The following is a 21,554-nucleotide window of genomic DNA, read 5'->3' on the forward strand; positions in this document are numbered from 1 at the left end:
TGCACACTGGTAATACCAAATCATCTGGAAAGTTGAGAGCTGAGCTGATCTATTTTCATAAAAACCCATACTTCACATTGTGTGTTCTTTTCCTACCTTGCACTTCAGGAAAACACAGCATTCTGGGGTCACTTCATAACTCAAGTACTCAACAAAATGAGGACCTGAAAAAGAAAAACAAAGCAGGAACTATTCAGTAGTCTCCAATATTGTGTCATAACATACCACTATTCTATTTTCTTAATTAAAAAGAAATCCCATACCTTGCTTTCTGTGCCACTCTTTGCACATGAACTCAGACTCCTTCTGCAGCTGTTTGAACACTGGGAAAAGGAAACAAAACTGTATCTACAATCATATTAATCCTTCTTGTAAAATAGTTTCTATGATGTGTTATGTACATTGACGTGGATATTATTTTAACAAATACATTTTTCATTCATTTGTGTGTAGTTCATTCATAGTAATCTTTTACTGCCCCCTAGTGGAATATGTTAAGATCTAACTTCTGATCCATAGTGGGGCTTGTTTTTTTCTTTATAACAGAGGGTGATAGCCTGGTCCCAGATCTGTCTGTGCTATTGCCTACTACATTGCTGTACTTGTCAAGCCATGACAATGAGTGGCAAGGAGTTGGCATGATAGCACAAACTGGCATTCAGGCGAGAGTGAGAATGATGGAAGGTGATTGGAGGAGGAGAAAAGCACAGCTGGAGTTAATCCTACCTTCTCCAATCAGCACCAGGCTGGACTGGTTGGTGGCTTTGCCATCCTGCAGCTGGAAGGTGAAGGTTCCCTCGTCTTCTTGGAGCAGAGACTCCATGATCATCTCAATCACACCTGTTTCCTTGTTAAAGTTCATCTTGTATTTCTGAAAAGCAAAGGCCATAGACAGAGCATTTTCAGTATTGTCTAATATACTTTACCTGAACAACATCAATTACAGTAGTTTTATTCTATTTATTTATTCATCCAAGAAGTCTGAGGTCAGAAGACCTCTTTTACAAGCATGTCGGAGAGTATTTTTAATTCAGTCCCAAAGCGTGCCAACTTACCTCTCCCTGGGAGAGAGTGTTGTCGTTAAACACGTATTGTATTTTGCCATTAGCAGAGATCTTCTCAGCCTGCAGCCAGAAGCGAACTCTGCCCTTCTCCTGCAGCTCCACAGCCAGCTCAGTCTTCAAGGGAATAACTGGAGGGGGAAAAAGAAGGAAAGTGCAACAGTACGTGAGAGCAGGGACGGAGGAACATGTAATAATGAAGAAAATTGAGAACATCGGTAATAATATGTTACTTACTGGGGAATTTGTGGTCATGGCTGATCTCCAGCAGTTTTCTCAACTCTGTCAAAAAAGGACACAAAGATTAATCAGACATTAGAAAGTAGAAATGAAACCAGGAGCAATGGAGCTCTGCTAACCTCTTAGCCTGCTAAGTTAGCTTCCAAAGTGATAATGTGGACAGTGTTACAGTACCACGGACACAGAGTGGGACTCACCCTCTGCTGAGAGGGTGTAGCTGGAGGATTCGCCATTGGTGTGGGTGACAGCACAAGAGTAAATGCCGATGTCATCCTCAGCAGGCATGTTAAAGATGGCCTTGGACCTGAGGGGAGACAATTAACACAGGCTACTGTAGAAACGTTAGAGAACCTTATATTCTTTCACGCACGCACGCACACACACACACACACACACTTCTCCCCACTGGTCGCCACAGTAATGCGGGTTTCGTCAGTGATCTCTTTGTAGTTCTTGGACCACACGAATTTGGAGTCTGGAGTCAGGTTTGAGCAGGCAAAGTTCATGGAGATCACTCCATCATCATCAATGTCCACAACAATCTCCGTAGTGCCTGAGAGAGAACACAACAAGAGTCAAATATGGCTGGAGACTTAAAATACACAAATATGCAAAGGTGCAGGATAACTTAAAGGAATGACTTTACTGGTATAACAATGTCATTCTCTGTCCATCTCTCTCTCCCACCTGCTCTGTTGAGGGGTCTTTAACATGGTCTTACCTGGTTTGGTTTCAGCCAGGACTGGTTCTGTGGGCTCAGAGGCCTTTCCTACACCTGCCTTATTCTGAGCACGCACACGAAACACATAGGTCTCCCCCTCCTTTAGAATCTTAATCTGTTCATGAAAGAGTCACATTATAGACATGTTAGTCACATGCATCAAATATGTTACTACTGAGACAAACTTTCTCACATAGAAAAGCAGTAGTGTTGAAAATCCCTTTACACGGAGGACACCCTCTAACTGCCAAACACCACCAATCACATCCTATTTACAAGTAGACTATGTCACCATATTGCATCACACAATCTGGATTCAAATTTTTTATTAGAATGTCTGCTCAATGGTACGATTGACTAAGTGGACAGAAATGGTGTAGCTGCCCCTACACGCTGATCCGGGGTCAATTCTGCATTTTCAACGGTTAAGGTTAGTATTGGGGGAGGGGGAAGCTGATCCTAAATCTGTTACAGGGGAAACTTTACCCGGGAGCGATTGGAGTGGATAGGGTCCTGACCTTCATGTAGTTAGTGGAGATAGCCTTCTCATTGACTCCTCTCCAGGCCTCCTCCTCAGCATCAGCCTCCTTAATGTCAATGTAGAATCCATTTACTGGGTCACGGCCCTGGTACACTGGTGGCTTAAAGAGCAACACCAGAGTGTTGGCGCGCACCTCTGTCACCTGCAGATCATGGGGAGGTCCTGTGGGAAATTAGGGGTAATTCGTTTCAGAGTTCAAGAACACGGACATAACATAGGCTAGTGTCGCAACTCGCACCCTATTCCCTTTGTAGTGCACTACTTTTGACCAGGGGCCATAGGGCTGCCATTTGGGACACAGGCATAGACAAGGCAATGTACATAAATAATGTCCCTGTGCATGCAAGCTTCAACAGGCTATTACCACAAAAAGTTATAATACAAGTCAATTATTTCATTTTTTTTTATAAAAAAAAAATTATAATTTACACACATCTTTGAGGTATAACTTGTACTGTGATGTGTTATTAAATTGTTATATGTTAAAGTGTAATTATCATACTTGCTCAGGTTTGCGAGTGAATGTTATTGGCACTACCCACCTGGCACAGCAATGGTCCACTCCTCACAGATAAACGTCTCACTGGGCAGAGACGGGATGCCCACGCCTGCCATGTTGGCAGCGCGCACTTGGAACTGGTACTTCCTGTTCTCCTTCAAGTCGGACACCTGGACAGACAGTGAAAAATCATTCTCCCTTTTCTCCCGATATGACAAAAGGTGGCTGAAAATTCAGGTTAAAGAGGGTAGCGAAATCCCAAAGCAAAAATGGCTGACTCACTCGGTAGGCTCGGTCGCTAACAGCCTTGACATTGGCCTCGTGCCACTTCCCTGGCACCCCATTGATGACCTCACGGTAGTCCACGAAGTAGCCGGTGATGTCAGCACCACCGATGAAGGTGGGCTGCTTCCAAGCCAACACCATAGAGTCCCGCACGCACTCCAGAATGCTGATGCCATAGGGTGGAGTAGGGGACGCTGGAACAGCAGAGGACTCCAGTTAGCATCATGCTGTGTCAACTCTGACACTATGAAGTCATAGTGGTTGAGCTTCAGTCTTCCATCACTTAGACCTGCTAACATTCTCTTTTCTTAGAGCAAGTATTGGGCACTCATTCCCTTGTACATTTCTGAACATTCCAACGGGCACAGACGTCAATTCAACGTCTACTCCACGTTGGTTCGACATAATTTCATTGAAATGAAACAGCATTGATTCAACCAGTGTGAAGATAACCTTTCACCTTAAGCTATGGTTCAACTAGACACTATGTCATAACACATTGACAAAATTATGGGGACACACATTTCAGGGACCTGGACTGAATGGGACAAAATATTTTAGCCACAGGAGTTGTGAGGACACATATGACCTCAGTGGCTGGTCTTCGTGTGGGGGGGGCGTCTTCAATAGAGGGAGCGCATACAGCTGACTGGATAATATTACATATAATAAATTGACCTGTCACACAGTCGCATGGACATGGCGTTCTCCATAATTTGGGGGTGGGGGTATGGCGAAGAATCTGACTTGGAAGTACACTACCAAAAAGGTCTCAGGTCATAGGTGTCCATTTCTGTCTTGTGGTTGGCTGACCCACTTCAGAGACAAGCTGTGATAGGCTAGCTCCAGCTATGTCGAAGTGCCTGTGTGTGTTCATGTGCACTGATCTCCCAAGGTGACGGTGGGCCAAAAGAGCCCAGAGTGTGTGTGAGCCAGCCAGGCTACAGTAAGTTGAGAGGTGGTCAGCACAGTGCCTGAACACCGAGGGTGTGGAGGGAGGACCAAAAGCCCCCCTGTGTGTGTGTGTGTGGGGCAGCCCTGTGCTAGAGGTGGCCAGTAGATAGCCTGAAAGGCCGCATGACGGTGTAGTTAAATCTGTGAAAGCTGTTATAGAAACTTATCTTAGGATAAAAACAGAATTTTACCAGTTGAATACTTTCGCTATAAATATTGTTTTAATGATTTACCTGTGAATTTTACAGTAGAACCACATACGTTCAAACTGTGACCGCTATACTAATATTACAGTGGCTGATTATTTAAAAAAAAGTTTTCTACCTTCTCCCCAAAGTGATACAAATTATTCATATTTCAAGACAGATAAAAATTGCTTAAAACAGGAACAAAAATCCTTGGAGGGGAAAAGATGACATTTTATTTTGGATGATTTGATGATGTAAGGGTTGGCGTGGCCTGACTGAGTGTAGTCCTGTGTAGCTCAGTTGGTAGAGCATGGTGCTTGCAACGCCAGGGTTGTAGGTTTGATTCCCACGGGGAACCAGTACGAAAATGTATGCACTCACTACCTTAAAATCACTCTGGATAAAAGTGTCTACTAAAATGTACATGTTCTCACCTGAGTCTGTCCTGGGCTGATTCTTTCTCTGTCCCCTGTTTGGCTGAAGCATCTACAGAGGACTTATGTGTTTGCCTGGTCACTGGCACTTTAACCTCATCTGAGGTCTTGGCCTGGCTCTGTGACCAGGTCAGACTGCCTCCCTTGCTTTAAATTACTGCGGCCCCTGCCACAGGCACACTGTGAGTCTGAGCATTGAACTTCAGCGTAGTGTAAGGGGGGTACTGAACAGCCTCATGTCCAGTGTGGCGTGTGCTCGGTTAGTCCGCCCACGTTACCACCCGTTGGTAACTCCCCCTCCGGCAACACACCGTGAGGAGAAAAGCGAAAAGCGAAAGCCATTTTACACAGGCAAAGAAGAACAACCATTCACACTACCAAACAGCTCAAATCAGAACACTCAGAAGGTAGAGAGAGCAAGAAATGTTACCAATACCCTATCAAATGCAGTAAAATATCTTCATCTGACAGACTATGAAAAATGAAGACAAGATGACCAACAAGTGACATCTGCGTGAGGAAGCAATATGCAGAGTTAAAAGACAAAGCACGAGTGTGTGAGGGGAGAAAGTGAGTGTGTGCGGGCTTTGCGCCAACCCTTCATGAAAAAGCCACACTATATGCCAGTGGATTTCATTATATGCAGTACATGGCCTAAACTGATCAAGTGTATGTACTGGGAGACAACTATTGGAAATTGTTATGAGTAAGATCTATGGTACAGCTATTCTTTCCTAATATATTCTGATAACATGTGTGATAGGGAAATGTTCTAACAAAGGAAGGAAAGGAGAAACTTAGTCAGTTGCACAACTGAATACATTCAACCGAAAATATGTCTTCCGCATTTAACCCAACCCCTCTGAATCAGAGGTGAGGGGGGGCTGCCTTAATCGACGTGCACGTCGTCGGACCCGGGGAGCAGTTGTTATTGGGGGGGGGGTTAACAATACTAACCTCGCCTCAATTGTGAGTATTATTTACCTTTCATCGTGTAAGACACTACCACAAATGGGTCTAAGCCCTATGTCTACCAACTGCTATTGGTTGTAATGGACTGTGGAGAGAAATCCATTGACCTTGTCACTAAGTGTGTTTCATAAGGGAGAACAGAGCATGCTGCGCGGCACAAAGCTTGCCAGTGACTGAGTGACGTCTCACAGCTGGAAGCCTGGTTAGTCACAGCGCAAACTGACATTATGGGACAACTGTGTAATGGAGCAGTCAGGTTAGTATTCCTGTTCCCTAGCTCTGGTCCAGGGAATTAGTGCGCCTTGTAACACTGAGCCGCACTAATGCCCTGGACCAGAGCTAGTACTCCCAGATGAGAGTGAGTAGAATGGGCAGACACACAGCGCAAATCAGGGGTATTGGTGGTTGGGTGTGGGGGGTACCTTTAACAACAGGTGGGGTGGTGGTGGCTGACATCTCGTGCCCAGAACTGGTAAGGGGTGGGGATGGTTGGTTGGGTAGGGGGTGGATTACGCGTGACAGATTAACCAAGGTGGGCTGGTTTGTAATAACCGCTGAGTTGGATCGCACTGACCCAAGTTAGAGGAAGTCTACAACTCCTGACCCTGGACCCGCCTCAGGTTGTGCAGGGAGGGTGGGGATAGATTATGACTCAACAGGGTGGGGGGGACCATAGAAAATAACATGTGGAAGGAGTCTAATGCTGATGGTAGACAGAGCTGACAATGTGATGTCTCGATGGACAGAAGAAAAAAAAAAGAATGGTAGAACACATCAGCTCAACCCATGTTCAGTGTGGACACATCGCATTTCTTTCATCATGGACATATAAATTAAAAAGTAACAACGGTAAAGAATATGCATAAGACTCAATAATCAAATCTCCATAGAGCTAAGAGGCTTCCCTGGTCCTTCCATAATGCGATACCTTACCGTAGGTCCCTTCATAGTATTTCATCAAACATAAACAAAAATAGGTTCCTTGTATAGGCCTGTGGCTCTTCACATTCTTCCTATAAAACACTTCCCATCCTATCCTGTTGTGAGGGTGTGCCATGACACCTGTCTCACTCACCAATAGCAGCCTTCACCTCAATAGCTTCAGACTCCTGAGAACACTCGCTGAGCCCAGCGGCGTTCAGTGCCTTCACTCTGAACACGTAGCTCTCTCCTGTCACCAGACCGTGGCAGATAAACCTGTGAGTACCAGGACACAGAAACGCTTTGAGAAAGACATTTTTGGACATTTTCATTTGAGTGAGGAAATTGTTTTGTCAAACTTGAGCTCAACATAATTTATGGTTATGGCCAGCATTTCTGTAAAACAACAATTGAAACATCAGAGAAGACACTTAGAAGGACCATTGTACCTGGTGGTTTTGACAGGCTTGTTGTTGCAGGGCTCAAACTTTTTGCTGCCCACGATGCTGGCCTCGATGTAGTATCCCACCAGCTCCTTTGCATTCCTGGAAGCCTCCCAGGATACCACCACGGACGTGGCAGTGTTCCTGGTGGGAACTACACGGCCTGGGGCAGATGGGATATCTGGGGACAGGAGAGGTTTATTCAACTAAGATCAAATGAAAGCACATTAGGATTCCATTTTGAATGAGTGCGTGTCAAATTAGAATAATACTTTTTTGATAGCTTGCTAGAAACCAGTTAGAATGATAAGGAGGTGATTGCACATTAGGCGGAATCCTAATTTGAGGTATAGATGCATTGATCTAAATGCAGGATGTACAGGATGGTTTGAGTTACACGTATATATTTGACATTTTAGTCATTTAGCAGACGCTCTTATCCAGAGCGACTTACAGTATAGTAGTGAGTGGATACATTTCTGTACTTTTCCCGTACTGTATAGAATGTTAGGATTCAGTCCATAGGTATTCGTGTTACAGGGCTGGAGGTTGTGCCAGTGGCGTGTGAAGTGTGACCTGTGACCCCTCACCCAGCTTGTCCCCGACAGTGGTGGCCTCGGTGGCTTCTGAAGGCTCGCTCACACCAGCGGAGTTGCAGCAGCGCACACGGAATCTGTAGGCCTTCCCTTCAGCCAGGTCAAACAGGGCGTAGCGAGGAGACTTCACCGGGATCTCTGTGTTCACCCTCTGCCAGCTGTCTGTGCCGGACACACACTAACACACAATGCAACGCAAAGCAGTTAGAGTAGGGCTCCAACCCTCCAAACCTGCAGTACCACAGTATATAATACTCTATTTCCAGATAGAGACTCTGAAATAAAAAAATAGCAGAATTATGATTACTTAATGAATTATTTTGATATGGTGGTTGTTATGGATAACAGTGATGAAATGTTGGTTAAGTTGATCAGATGAGTCATGATACAGATAAGGTATATGATTTAGGTATTTATTTCTCACCTTCTCCACATAGTACATGATGCCCTCGTGGCCTCTCTCTCCAGGGGGTTTCCAGCTCAGAACCACATAGTTCTTGGTGGCCTCAGCGACCTCCAGTTCTTTGGGTCTGCCAGGCACTACACCCTCTAATAGGAAGTAATGTGAAAGAAAATGTATCAGGGGTTTGATCTCAAAGCCTGGTCCCAGATCAGTTTGTGCTCTTGCCTATTCCATTGTCATTGTTAAGCCAAATGTGACAATTCCACAAGGAGTTGGCAAGAGCAACAGACTGGCAACCAGGCTATTGATCTAGACTAGAGCTTTCATTATCCTTCCAATCAAAGAACACTGTAGGTATTTTTTAGAACTATAGCTGCATGAGAGTATTGATCATCATTGAAGAGTGCAAAAGCATTTCCTTCCTACCTGCAGGCTCCTCCTCAGTGACAATGATCTGGCCGGTCCAGGGTGCAGAGGTACCTGAAGGCCATGGGAAGAGGAGAATGTTACTGATGCATAGTTACTAGCAAGAAAAGATATGCATAATACTAAAGCCATTAGACATCTCAAAGTTACATACTCACAATATAAGAATTTAGCAGTACCATAAGACAATATCTGAGAAGACAGACAGGGAGGGGCAGATGCCAGATGGGGGTGCCCACCATACCTCTCATACGTGCGCGGTCGGCAGGATCCATAGCTGCCACCACCTCAGAGGTGCGGGATGGCCGACTCATGCCAGACTTGTTGACGGCACGCACACGGAAGGTGTAGGAGCGCCCCTCCACCAACCCCGTCACGGGGAACCGGGCAAACTTAATGGGGGTGTCATTACACTGGCTCCAGTGGGTGGTACCAACCTCACACCTGCACACAAGGCGCAAAGAGACAGAATTCATCCCATCAGCCATTCAATAACAAACTTGGTAAGGGCTTCTTGATAAGGCCCAGAGTTAGGTCTATTGGTAAGATTGGGAAAAACTCTGGGCCCTTGTCATAGCCCATAATGAGGTCATTTCACATGGTCACATGTTTTTTTTTATGTCAGGTCACATGATCAGGAAAAACTTCTGTCCCTCTTCTTCTAGGTTATCTGCAGTTGTAACTGAAGTGAATGGCAGTACAAGGGGTGCTAAAAGGGAGAGAAACATTTTCCTAGCTGTGTCATGATAAGCCTGTCATGATTTTTCCTTCGACTCCATTCTGAGGTCTCTCATCCGGGTGGCATTGTGGAGCCTAACCTTAAGGTTAGGGGCCCTACCAGAACTGGCATGTAGTGATGGGTGATGGTACTGACCTGTCCACAAAGTAGCCCAGGATGGAGTTGCCACCGTCCACAGCCGGCTGCTTCCAGGTCACGATGACGTAATCCTTATTAGCGTCCTGACACGTCACATCCAGTGGGGCACCAGGGGCTCCCTCCACCTCCGCATCGGCATCTGATACAGGAACATACACATTGTCAGTCAAATGTCCTTGTGTAGTATTTACTTCCTCCCTTCTCATTATTTCTCCCTCTCTCGCAAACACACACACACACACACTGTAACAATATCTTATCAGGCTAACACAAAACACACAACCAGAGTATGTACAGAACACAGTTAATGTACATGTCCTTAACTTTTTGTATTGAGTTATAAGGCATAGAATTACATATAGAATCCATGGTGCATTATAAGATCTCTATAGTGTACAGTATTTTGATTGAGGCTTGTTGTTTTGATACAGTGCCTACATATACAGTGCTGTACCCCCCTGTTGAACTACGTGGCTCCACAGCTAAGTGCCAGGAATGCTACTAGTCTTTAAGTTAAACGCATCCCAGTATTAGCAGCAGTGTGCCTCTCAGTTAAAGGGGTTAAGAGAGGTGATGCTTAAAAAGACAGAACACATGCTTTCAATAAAGTGAGAAACAAAATTAGCCACTTATGTCTATGTATATGTCTACGTTAGCTATATATACTGTAGGACTATTTTTGTGTGTGCGTGTGTGTGTAAGAGATCGAGAGTGAGAGAGACAGATGAAGATGGAGCGCGAGAGAGAGAGAACAAGAAAGCCCACTGGCTTATAAGGACACTCAGCAGGCAATTGTCTCTCCTGGAAGAAGAGATATATACAGTATCTACCTCTGTTCCCAGCCAAACTAATTCCATATCTGAGCTCACTGAGAATAGCCTAGCCTTGTCCGTCTCTCGACTGCAATGGGGTCTCTGTGTCCACAGAGAGCGACAGTACATGGCCTCTCCTTTACAGAACAACCCTGAACCGTGACAGAGAGAGCAAGGCCTATTTCCATCCACACTGTACAGAGCACGTTTCATCTGTTAGCAAGAGAATGAGTAACATGGAACAACAGAGGAGGTCAATACACTCTTAGAAAAAAGGGTTCCAAAAGGGTTCTTCGGCTGTCCCCAATAGGAGAACCCTTTTGGGTTCCATGTAGAACCCTCTAAAAAGGGTTCTACATCACAGGGGGTTGGTGGCACCTTAATTGGGGAGGATGGGCTTGTGGTAATGGCTGGAGCGGAATCGTTGGAATGGTATCAAATACGTCAAACACATGGTTTCCATGTGTTTGCAATTCCATTCGCTCCGTTCCAGACATGAGCCATCCTCCCCTCAGAAGACTCCACTGTTCTACATGGAACCAAAAAAGGGTTCTTATGGGGACACGGTTCTAGATAGAAAAAAAGGTGCTAAGAGTTTACCTTAATGAATAAGTTGGCGTTGTCTGTGTGCATCATTTGTTCCATGTTATACAAAACCAGGCCAGAGATTGTGACAGGAGTTGATTGACTCTACTATAGTCATAATGAGTGAGTTCCATTATATGTGGAGGTAAGTTTAACCAGAGACTGCTATGGTTCAACTCCAATGTATATTTAAGAACAAACACAAACAAACAAACACATGGACCATGATTACATTGTTATCTGGTGCCAGTTGAGATGTCTGTGTGACATTGACGATAAACTGTTAATCACACTACATATAGAACATGAGACAGGCCAATGGAAACAGAGAGGGGGTAAACAAGTGGCCATACTGTCTGCACTCAAACACACACACACTGTGAAAAATAAAATCAGTTAAACAAGGCATGTAATAGACTGAGGCGTGATAATGTGGCAGAGAGCAGTGGTGTGTAGTTTTGCTCATGGTATGCCCCCCACCTCTGACAAAGACGTAAGCAGAATATGTCTCATATTTAGTCTTGGTGGTAATGCGCAGGGTGTAGAGACCCTCGTCCTCCTTGTTCAGGTGTGTCAGGGTCAGCGTGGCCTTGTCTCCACTCCAGTGCATCTGACACCACTTGGAGGGCTGCAGAAGAACATCTGATAGACAAAGAAGCAAAGGAGAGAGATAAGGTTAAAATGGCTGCCCTGTCATCGTCAGAGGCCTTCCTCATCAAGGAGCATCTCAAATAAAATTCCATAGCCCAGGGGCGTATGTATCAACTAGCTCAGAATAGGTGTGCTGATCTAGGATCAGATCTTCCCTGTCCATGTAACCTTATTAAACCTCCACCAAGAGTTCCTAGAGCTCTGGGGCTTCACCTACCGTCTCTGTACCACTGCACCTCGGGCTGGTAGCGTGCCAGGTTGGGGGAAATGATGACCATGGCACCCAGGCTCATGGTCTCACCCTCCCGTCCGAATGACACGCCAAACCCGTCCACGATGTGGGTCTCGAAGGTGATGCCATACTCAGAGACGATGCCATCTGACAGGAAGGAGCATCAAGTAACATAAGGTTAGAGGTCAGGTTGCTATTTTGTTCCCATCATGCAACAGTATGCGTTGTGTGAGACCTCAAATTTAGGGAAAGTAAAGGGGGATACCTAGTCAGTTGTACAACTGAATGCATTCGACTGAAAATGTGTCTTCCGCATTTAATCCAACCCCTCTGAATCAGAGAGGTGCGGGGAGCTGCAATAATAGACACCTGTCTGCATTATTATTTAAATCAAAAGGGATGGACGAACAAAGAGCAAGTTACTGCTCTTAAAGGGATAGTTCACCCAAATTCCAAAATATTTTTTTTTTGTTGCACGTGTCCAAAAACCAAAGTCAGTATCTCCTATAGCAGTGTCCACAAGTACCCTCAACAGGACACTTTTTTGTAACCCTGGGAAAAATACACCTAATTTAACTAATTGAGGGCTTGATTAGTTTACTAATTGAATCAGGGTTGCTTGTCCAGGGCTATAACATAAATATGTACTGTTGGGGTACTGACTAGAGTTGGGAAACACTGGCCTATAGCATTTTCTCACATTCACGTCCATCTTATAGTAACTTTATTGAGCTACAAAATACATTTTAGACACTTTGGGATGATTGATGATGTAACTAAATATTATCCGGTAGCATTACATTTTACCCTTCCCATCCCAAGAACAAGTGAAATAACAAGAACCCTACACAGACTCTGGCCAAGATCTTCAAACAGACAGAGGCGTGTACAGGGAGACAATGTAAAGGAAGGACAACACAAAAACCACATTAAGTACAGTGTTCAGACACTAAAGAGTCACTACAGACTGTGTACAAACAGCACTGGGGAAACTGGGGGTCACATCATGCAGTAGCCAGTGATGCACATTTGACATATTAAACCCAGTAGGAGTTAAAGACTTCAAACCCACATGTGTCCGATTTTAGAATCTAAGTCCCATTTATGAATTAAAAAAGGGTAATGAATGTGACTAATAAACAACTACTAAGTGCAGTAATCTATAGTCTCAAATCAATGATCCAGGTTGTAAACTACAGTGTATATGTCTCGATATGACTTAATATATTCTCTATGTCACTCTAGTTTACAGTATTTAACTTTCAAGGCTCTATTGACTTGCATACAATTTCAAAAACCCCACACTTGCCAAAAATGTTCAGGTATTCTGTTGTTTATGACAAAAAAAGTGCCTCATTTGTCATGCTGAACCATCAGTGGGTCTTTCCCAGGCATTGGAAAGATTATCACAGGATCTTTCCAAACAGATGCACATAATAGGGATCATGCATACACATTGAGTGACACTCAGTGAATTCATCAAGTTGACCAAAACGTCATCAAAACAGCGCAGAGCTTTAGTGACCCTGTTACTTTCGTTGTCTGTTGACTTTCCTGCGCCCAGCGTCAAGGTAACGAAAAAGCTGTTCGTGCAACAGCACCCATAGCATCCCCAGGTCCCCCCCACCGCCTCCCTTTAGCCCCCTCCTCAAAACTCACCACAGTGTTCCAGCTTAGCATACTGTGAATAGGTTATGTTAATACTGTTTAGTAAGGTGGTATGCACACATCCATAAATACATATGGATGGATATTAATAAAATATATTATGAGTATTGAGTATATTTTTCCAATAAATGATATTCCTCTGACTTACGTCTGGGCATGGGGAGAGTCTCGTCTACCTCTCCTTTGAATCCTAGAGTAGAATGAACACAGGTACTTATTATTAGCATGTTATTGCTGTGTTGTAGTCAACAGAAATATGTGATCCTTTTACACAGAGGAGACTTGAAACTGGACCAAGATAAAGCAGCACTAAGAAAGATAGTAAACTAGGTTAATCACTGTGTATCTACTCAATGGGGTGTTATTGGGGAATATTGTCTCGTTTATTGTGGAAGCACCAGACTTTGAGAACTAGACTTTATAAACATACTCTTAACAACGACAGAGGCAAAGGTAGAGAGTTCTCCGCTGCTGTTCATGGCAGAAACACGATACTGTGCAGTATCATCAAAATCACATCTGAAATGAGAAGAGAGAGAGAGAAGACCAGCTGAATCAATGTCTCGTATACACACACACACGTTTCTGTCTCCTAATGGTTCACGTGTACATAAATACCCCACCCCTCCCAACTCAGCCATATAAATTATCACACAGCTATGTGAGCTGGGACTGTAAAATGCTCCAGAACTCCAGGCCGGGAATACTCTGGGAATAAATAGACACTGATGTCATAACGTGTCAGGTGGTATGGGTTTCTGTATGAAAGTTATGTGTGGTTAGATTCTGTCACGGAAACATGCAATCCAACTTTCCATAGCCGATTATACTGCTTAGTACACACAACATGTATGGTTGAGTTTGAGACTGAGAACTTAAAAAGCTGTTCTGTCTGAAACAGCTCGAGACACTTAAGTGTTTAGTCCTTTGTGAAATGACCTAAAACAAGCCACAACAGGATCCCTCTATCTCCAGAGAATTTATCTTTTGACGTCCTCATTGTTATCAAAAGGCAAGCTGCGAAAAGGCCCGGATAATGTATAGCCTTCACCAACAGCTTTCTGGTGTCTGTCTAGACCTAGCAGAGTTCAGGGCACTGACAGATGGACGGACAGACCAACAGATACAGTGTGAGTCAGAGAGAGGTTTTGATTTCACACATTTCAAATCATATTTCTAACAACTGTAATCCACTGTCCCATGAGTTCACAGTGTGAGCCCATCCAAGCATTCCCAGGGTTGTCAGTATGCCCACACACGCTGGCCTACCATGACCTTTCATGAGAGTGGTGATTGTATTACACCGTGAAGGGGTGAACTTCTACAGGATCGGTGGGTCCCTCGCAGGACGGTTGAGCTAAAGTAGGCTAATGTGATTAGCATGAAGTTGTAAGTAACAAGAACATTTCCCAGGACATAGACATATCTGATATTGTCAGAAAGCTTCAATTATTGTTAATTTCGGTGTTCCTCAAGGTTCCGTTTTAGGACCACTATTGTTTTCACTATATATTTTACCTCTTGGGGATGTCATTCGAAAACATAATGTTAAATTTCACTGCTATGCGGACGACACACAGCTGTACATTTCAATGAAACATGGTGAAGCCCCAAAATTGCCCTCGCTAGAAGCCTGTGTTTCAGACATAAAGAAGTGGATGGCTGCAAACTTTCTACTTTTAAACTCGGACAAAACAGAGATGCTTGTTCTAGGTCCCAAGAAACAAAGAGATCTTCTGTTGAATCTGACAATTAATCTGGATGGTTGTACAGTCGTCTCAAATAAAACTGTGAAAGACCTCGGCGTTACTCTGGACCCTGATCTCTCTTTTGAAGAACATATCAAGACTGTTTCAAGGACAGCTTTTTTCCATCTACGTAACATTGCAAAAATCAGAAATTTTCTGTCCAAAAATGACGCAGAAAAATTAATCCATGCTTTTGTTACTTCTAGGCTGGACTACTGCAATGCTCTACTTTCCGGCTACCCGGATAAAGCACTAAATAAACTTCAGTTAGTGCTAAATACGGCTGCTAGAATCCTGACTAGAACCAAAAAATGTGATCATATTACTCCAGTGCTAGCCTCCCTACACTGGCTTCCTGTTAAGGCAAGGGCTGATTTCAAGGTTTTACTGCTAACCTACAAAGCATTACATGGGCTTGCTCCTACCTATCTTTCCGATTTGGTTCTGCCGTACATACCTACACGTACGCTACGGTCACAAGACGCAGGCCTCCTAATTGTCCCTAGAATTTCTAAGCAAACGGCTGGAGGTAGGGCTTTCTCCTATAGAGCTCCATTTTTATGGAATGGTCTGCCTACCAATGTGAGAGACGCAGACTCAGTCTCAACCTTTAAGTCTTTACTGAAGACTTATCTCTTCAGTAGGTCCTATGATTAAGTATAGTCTGGCCCAGGAGTGTGAAGGTGAACGGAAAGGCTGGAGCAACGAACCGCCCTTGCTGTCTCTGCCTTGCCGGTTCCCCTCTTTCCACTGGGATTCTCTGCCTCTAACCCTTTTACAGGGGCTGAGTCACTGGCTTACTGGTGTTCTTCCATGCCGTCCATGGGAGGGGTGCGTTACTTGAGTGGGTTGAGTCACTGACGTGGTCTTCCTGTCTGGGTTGGCGCCCCCCCTTGGGTTGTGCCATGGCGGAGATCGTTGTGGGCTATACTCGGCCTTGTCTTAGGACGGTAAGTTGGTGGTTGGAGACATCCCTCTAGTGGTGTGGGGGCTGTGCTTTGGCAAAGTGGGTGGGGTTATATCCTGCCTGTTTGGCCCTGTCCGGGGGTATCATCGGACGGGGCCACAGTGTCTTCTGATCCCTCCTGTCTCAGCCTCCAGTATTTATGCTAAAGTAGTTTATGTGTCGGGGGGCTAGGGTCAGTCTGTTACATCTGGAGTATTTCTCCTGTCTTATCCGGTGTCCTGTGTGAATTTAAATATGCTCTCTCTAATTCTCTCTTTCTCTCTTTCTGTCTTTCTCTCGGAGGACCTGAGCCCTAGGACCATGCCTCAGGACTACCTGGTATGATGACTCCTTGCTGTCCCCAGTCCACCTGGCCGTGCTGCTGCTCCAGTTTCAACTGTTCTGCCTGCGGCTATGGAACCCTGACCTGTTCACCGGACGTGCTTGTTGCACCCTCGACAACTACTATGATTATTATTATTTGACCATGCTGGTCATTTATTAACATTTTAACATCTTGACCATGTTCTGTTATAATATCCACCCTGCACAGCCAGAAGAGGACTGGCCACCCCTCATAGCCTGGTTCCTCTCTAGGTTTCTTCCTAGGTTTTTGGCCTTTCTAGGGAGTTTTTCCTAGCCACCGTGCTTCTTTCACATGCTTTGCTTGCTGTTTGGGGTTTTAGGCTGGGTTTCTGTACAGCACTTTGAGATATCAGCTGATGTACGCAGGGCTATATAAATAAATTTGATTTGATTTGATTATGTATGAAGTGTCAAGGTGTTTCCACATATATTCTTCGTTAAAATAACTGATCTCAGTCCTCTTTAAAGTGAACTCTAGGGTAAAAAGAAAATAAGCAAAATAACTCAGTTCTTTGTATTCACACTGCCCTTACCTTTGAATGAGGACTCAACTCTTTTGCTAGTTAACTTCACCTATTTTGTGGTCCGAGTCCTGTTTGCATTGCCATTGCTATGTTTAGAAAGGAAACAAGATATTTTTCCAACATTCACTCAATGCCCCTCATTTTGGGGCGCCAGGTAGCCTAGTGGTTAGAGCATTGGGCCAGTAACCGAAAGGTTGCTAGATTGAATACCTGAGCTGACAAAGTAAAAATCTGTCTTTCTGCCCCTAAACAAGGCAGTTAACCCACTGTTTCTAGGCCGTCATTGTAGATAAGATTTTTTTCTTAATTGACTTGCCTAGTTAAATAAAAAGGTGAAATAAAAGGTTAAATAAATCAATAATAAAAAAAATGCACTCTGGGTAAATACAGTGCACGACAAGCCATTTTACATTTACATTTAAGTCATTTAGCAGACGCTCTTATCCAGAGCGACTTACAAATTGGTGCATTCACCTTATGATATCCAGTGGAACAACCACTTTACAATAGTGCATCTAAATCTTTTAGGGGGGGGGGTAGAAGGATTACTTTAAGGTATTCCTTAAAGAGGTGGGGTTTCAGAACCTGTTAACGGACAGACAGATGTACCTATATATTTGCATTCAGTTAAAAAAAATAATACAATTTATAATCAAATGTAATATTTACATGTAAAAATGACTGGTAACAGGATAAATGTCAGAAGAATAATTGCTGATTAAATAATGCTTTAATTGAAAATTGTGTACTCCAAATTGTACTGCCAACCTGCACATTTGTTTTTGGCACCAATGTGAGGGGCTATAGCAGGGGAAACTGTGTTGCAGTAGCCTAGTGCTAGGTGTGAGAATAATAATAAGTGAACCTGGTAAGCTTTGTGTTCACATTCTACTAAAAAAGGGAACCAAACCAGAGACTTTAAGTGAACCGAACTCAGACCAGCTCTCGAGATGGTCTCAGTTTGGTTCGCTTTGGGGTTGTTTTGAGGGGTCTGAGTTCCTTTGGAGCATTCACACTGCACATAAACTTAAGCAAACCACACCCAGTACACAACAATTGGCTGAAAGGAACCAAGTGTGAAAGCACCCTTAGAGTATGAACGCTGATCTAGGATCAGAGCTCCACTGTCCGTGTAATCTAATTAATTGTGATCTAAAACTAAAAACTGATCCTAAATCAGCACTCCTACTCTGGGACGATTGAGACATACTGAAAGACCCTGTGGCTTTGGGGGGGGGTGCCTACCTGTCGATCTGCAGTGAATGCACGTTGTAGCTGCTTTGTAGCTTATACTTGCCGGGGCGAGCCATTGGATCGATTGTCACATTGTTTTTGTACCTTGTTGTGAAACGAGGACAGGAGGAGAGAAGAGAAGGCAAGGGAAGCAGAAAGAAAGATGAAAAGGAGGAAAATAGAGTTTAAAAAGTACAGATCAGAATCAGGAGAAACAAGAAAGGGAAGCTAGGTAGACACCAGAGATGTATAGTGTGTTTTATAGTGTTTTAGTGCAATGACATGAGGATAGGATTGAGAGGACAACAATTGCTGATGCTCTATCCATAAGGGATTGATTTGGTGTGTATTGTGTTAGTGATCAGTTGGTCATGTCAAGGTTTATCCAGGGTGGTGTGTGTGTGCGTGCGTAAGTGTGTATGTGTGCAGTACTCACCAGACAACCCGTGGGTCAGGCCATCCAGAGACGGTGCAGTGCAGCCTGACACACTGCTTCTCCCACACCGTGTGGGAACGAGGCTTAATCACGAACTCCGGGGCATGCATCAGGCTATCCTCATTCATACACTTGTGGTACTCCTCGTTCTCATAGATCTGGGGATCAGTGTGTTCAATTAACCTTTATAGAGCCTTTGTATGGCATTTATAGAGCCTTTACAATAACACATTCTCAGGTGCAACTGTAAAACACTATACCTCCAGAAGCCTGTAGAAAACATTTGAGGCATTCCCCATGAATTCATAAAACATTTGCGATGCATCCTTGAAGCAAACACAAAGCATTTACAAGGCATTTGCTTGGCAATTCATGTTTTAGAGCAGAATCCAATAACCCTTAACACATAATCCTATAATGCTCTCTGAACACTGAATGTATCACCCAGTGGCATGACGTGCTGGCAGAAAGGTGATAGTCTGAGTGTGTGCCCCAATCAAGGGACACTGTAGCTTTTATGATCCTCCTGAGTGAATGGGGCAGGATATTCCTTGACATAAACATTTGAATGAGGGACACAAATAACCTTCCAAGGGAAGGGGAAGCAGAGTAGAATGAATCCATGGAAAGAAACATTGCTCTTATGGCAATACATTTCCTGTGATACTTTGCTAATAGATTTCTTACGGTATTCCCATCTATGATAGCAATTTAGTGATTATTCTCCTCTGTGATGTCACAAACGTGAATATTCTTCTCTGTGATGTCATAAAGGTGAAAAGGTCTTTATCAATAACATGTTACAGTGTAAAACGTGCAGAGCGTTTGATTTGGCTGCTGGGGGCCAAGGAGACCCCAGCTCGGCTAAAACTATTGATAACTACGTGCCGTTTAAGGGATTGTTAAATAAATGTTATAACTATTTGGTTTTAATATCATCACCTTGAAGAAGAGTATAGTCAGAACTACACATTTACGATTATTCCACATTTAGCTCTATCAGAGTTATACAGCAAGTAACTGCATGCTTTTCATGACCAGTAAACAATCATTTATTTTCTATTTTAGAAGCCTTTTAAAACCTTGAATAAATTACAAGTTTGCATTTACTGCTGTCTAATAAACAAAATGTTGATCAAATTAAGATCATATATCTGTACTCTTCTCTTTGTCAATGAGGGAAATAATGTCGCTCTGTGGTGTAACAAGAGAAAGTATTGTTCAGTCAGAAGTCATCAAACTACCCCATTATGATGTTACGAGGGAGAGCATTATCCAGCATTCCCCAAAGGAATTCCGGCATCTACTGTAGGGCTGCACGATATGGGCCAAAAAATCTAATTTCGATTTGTTTATCAAATATTGAGATTGGAATGATATCGCATGTCCAAACACTTCGGTGAACTGTTGGAATTCTAGAAATACAATTATTTATATTTAAAGAAGCAAAGTTCATGTTTGGAAAAATAGGGGGGTTTGATTAATCTCACCTGGTACCTGTGTAGGCGTGATTTGCACCGGGCAATAGTTGATTGCATTCGTTTTGGAACTGGTCTGCCTCCCGGGCGTGAGCCAGGTGCCCCGTTCAAAACACACCATGAAATCGTCTCAAAACAAAGTGACGTAGAAGCACGTGGAGTAATGAGTAGGATTCACTCAAAGTCTAAGAATGTTGTGTTTCCTCATGCAAAAGTGATTGCTTTCAAGCTTTATCTCCCTTCCAAATGAAGACGAGTTCGAAAATTCTAACATTTATTTTTTGGAAAAGAGATGGTGTATGTTTCTGGACGATGCGCCATGCTGCCTTGTTGACAAAATGTCCGAGCGGCACAGATCTGTTTGATTTGAGATTGGCGCTCCTCCCTCCCCGCTTTCGCCCGAGCATAATCTAATCCGCCCAATGTGTTGACTGCATTTGACCTAACAAAACAGCATGCAATTTTAGAGTGAATCTAACAACCAGGAGGAGGAACTGCACTGCTTGAGTGACAGGAGGTGGGGTTTTGTGTGACGCAGCTACAAGAGGGAGGAGTGGGTAGCTGCAGTACAATATTGCAACGGAGTATGGGCGAGTGGGTGTGTCGAAAGGAAAGTAGTGGGCGTGTGGAAAGGAGTGGGTGTGTTTGATTGAGTTGTGTTTTTTGTTCTAACGTTTCTTACCATAAACAACCTTACATTGATCTACCATACCACGAGACTTTGTACTTCTGTTTCGAAGCCAGAGGATGAGTCGGACTTCACTGTTAGTTTAACACAAATAATTGTGCATTTTCAGTTATAAAACTTTCAATTGTTTATTTTTTTATTAAAAGTACTGATGGGTGTACTGTTGCTTCATGGGTTTGCATACTTTGACTGTTCCCTTGATTTAGGCTATTAGGTAGCTACTTCCCACGCCACTGCCAGCGAAGGGCACCGTGTCCCATTTATTAGTAGGCTGTATGTATCAAGGTGACATCTAGATGGTTATCAATATTAGTTATTTCTTGTGTAGGCTGCTATTTTACTTGACATAAATAATGTGAGAGAAAAAAATTGGCATGTTAGCTACCGCCGGCAACACGATCGTGATACCCAGTAAGAAGCAACTCAGTTCGCTCTGCAGCCTAATCGAACCCATAAAACAGTCTTGAGTGGCAACAAATATGCCCTATTAGCTGATTCGCATTCCATACACCCACTCCTTTCGACACACCCACTCGCCAATACTCCGGTCACCAAATTGGACTGCAGCTAGAGGAGAGCCTGTTACATGCGGCTGAGTGGCATTTCAAAAGATTGAATGCTTCTGC

General features: G+C 43.8%; 1 protein-coding gene across 3 annotated transcripts in view; it reads right to left on the bottom strand.

Moving 5' to 3' along the window:
• Positions 1-21,554, bottom strand: part of LOC106578695 (myomesin-1) — a 44,629-nt gene that overhangs the window by 12,717 nt on the left and 10,358 nt on the right. For all 3 annotated transcript variants that reach the window (XM_014157798.3, XM_014157799.3, XM_014157800.3), the window contains 24 exons: positions 18,763-18,920; positions 18,339-18,431; positions 13,940-14,028; positions 13,658-13,699; positions 11,827-11,988; positions 11,439-11,600; positions 9,559-9,700; positions 8,929-9,128; positions 8,685-8,738; positions 8,280-8,404; positions 7,850-8,033; positions 7,266-7,440; positions 6,971-7,092; positions 3,345-3,541; positions 3,106-3,232; positions 2,541-2,725; positions 2,023-2,137; positions 1,698-1,854; positions 1,499-1,605; positions 1,299-1,343; positions 1,056-1,192; positions 727-871; positions 264-323; positions 97-164 (listed from right to left, as the gene is read on the bottom strand). In XM_014157798.3, coding sequence (XP_014013273.3) covers positions 97-164; positions 264-323; positions 727-871; positions 1,056-1,192; positions 1,299-1,343; positions 1,499-1,605; positions 1,698-1,854; positions 2,023-2,137; positions 2,541-2,725; positions 3,106-3,232; positions 3,345-3,541; positions 6,971-7,092; positions 7,266-7,440; positions 7,850-8,033; positions 8,280-8,404; positions 8,685-8,738; positions 8,929-9,128; positions 9,559-9,700; positions 11,439-11,600; positions 11,827-11,988; positions 13,658-13,699; positions 13,940-14,028; positions 18,339-18,431; positions 18,763-18,920 — 3,051 coding nt within the window. The remainder of the gene's footprint in view (positions 1-96; positions 165-263; positions 324-726; positions 872-1,055; positions 1,193-1,298; positions 1,344-1,498; positions 1,606-1,697; positions 1,855-2,022; positions 2,138-2,540; positions 2,726-3,105; positions 3,233-3,344; positions 3,542-6,970; positions 7,093-7,265; positions 7,441-7,849; positions 8,034-8,279; positions 8,405-8,684; positions 8,739-8,928; positions 9,129-9,558; positions 9,701-11,438; positions 11,601-11,826; positions 11,989-13,657; positions 13,700-13,939; positions 14,029-18,338; positions 18,432-18,762; positions 18,921-21,554) is intronic.

Source organism: Salmo salar, chromosome 19, assembly GCF_965601325.2.
Source record: "Salmo salar chromosome 19, fSalSal1, whole genome shotgun sequence".
Classification (NCBI taxonomy): Eukaryota; Metazoa; Chordata; class Actinopteri; order Salmoniformes; family Salmonidae; genus Salmo; species Salmo salar.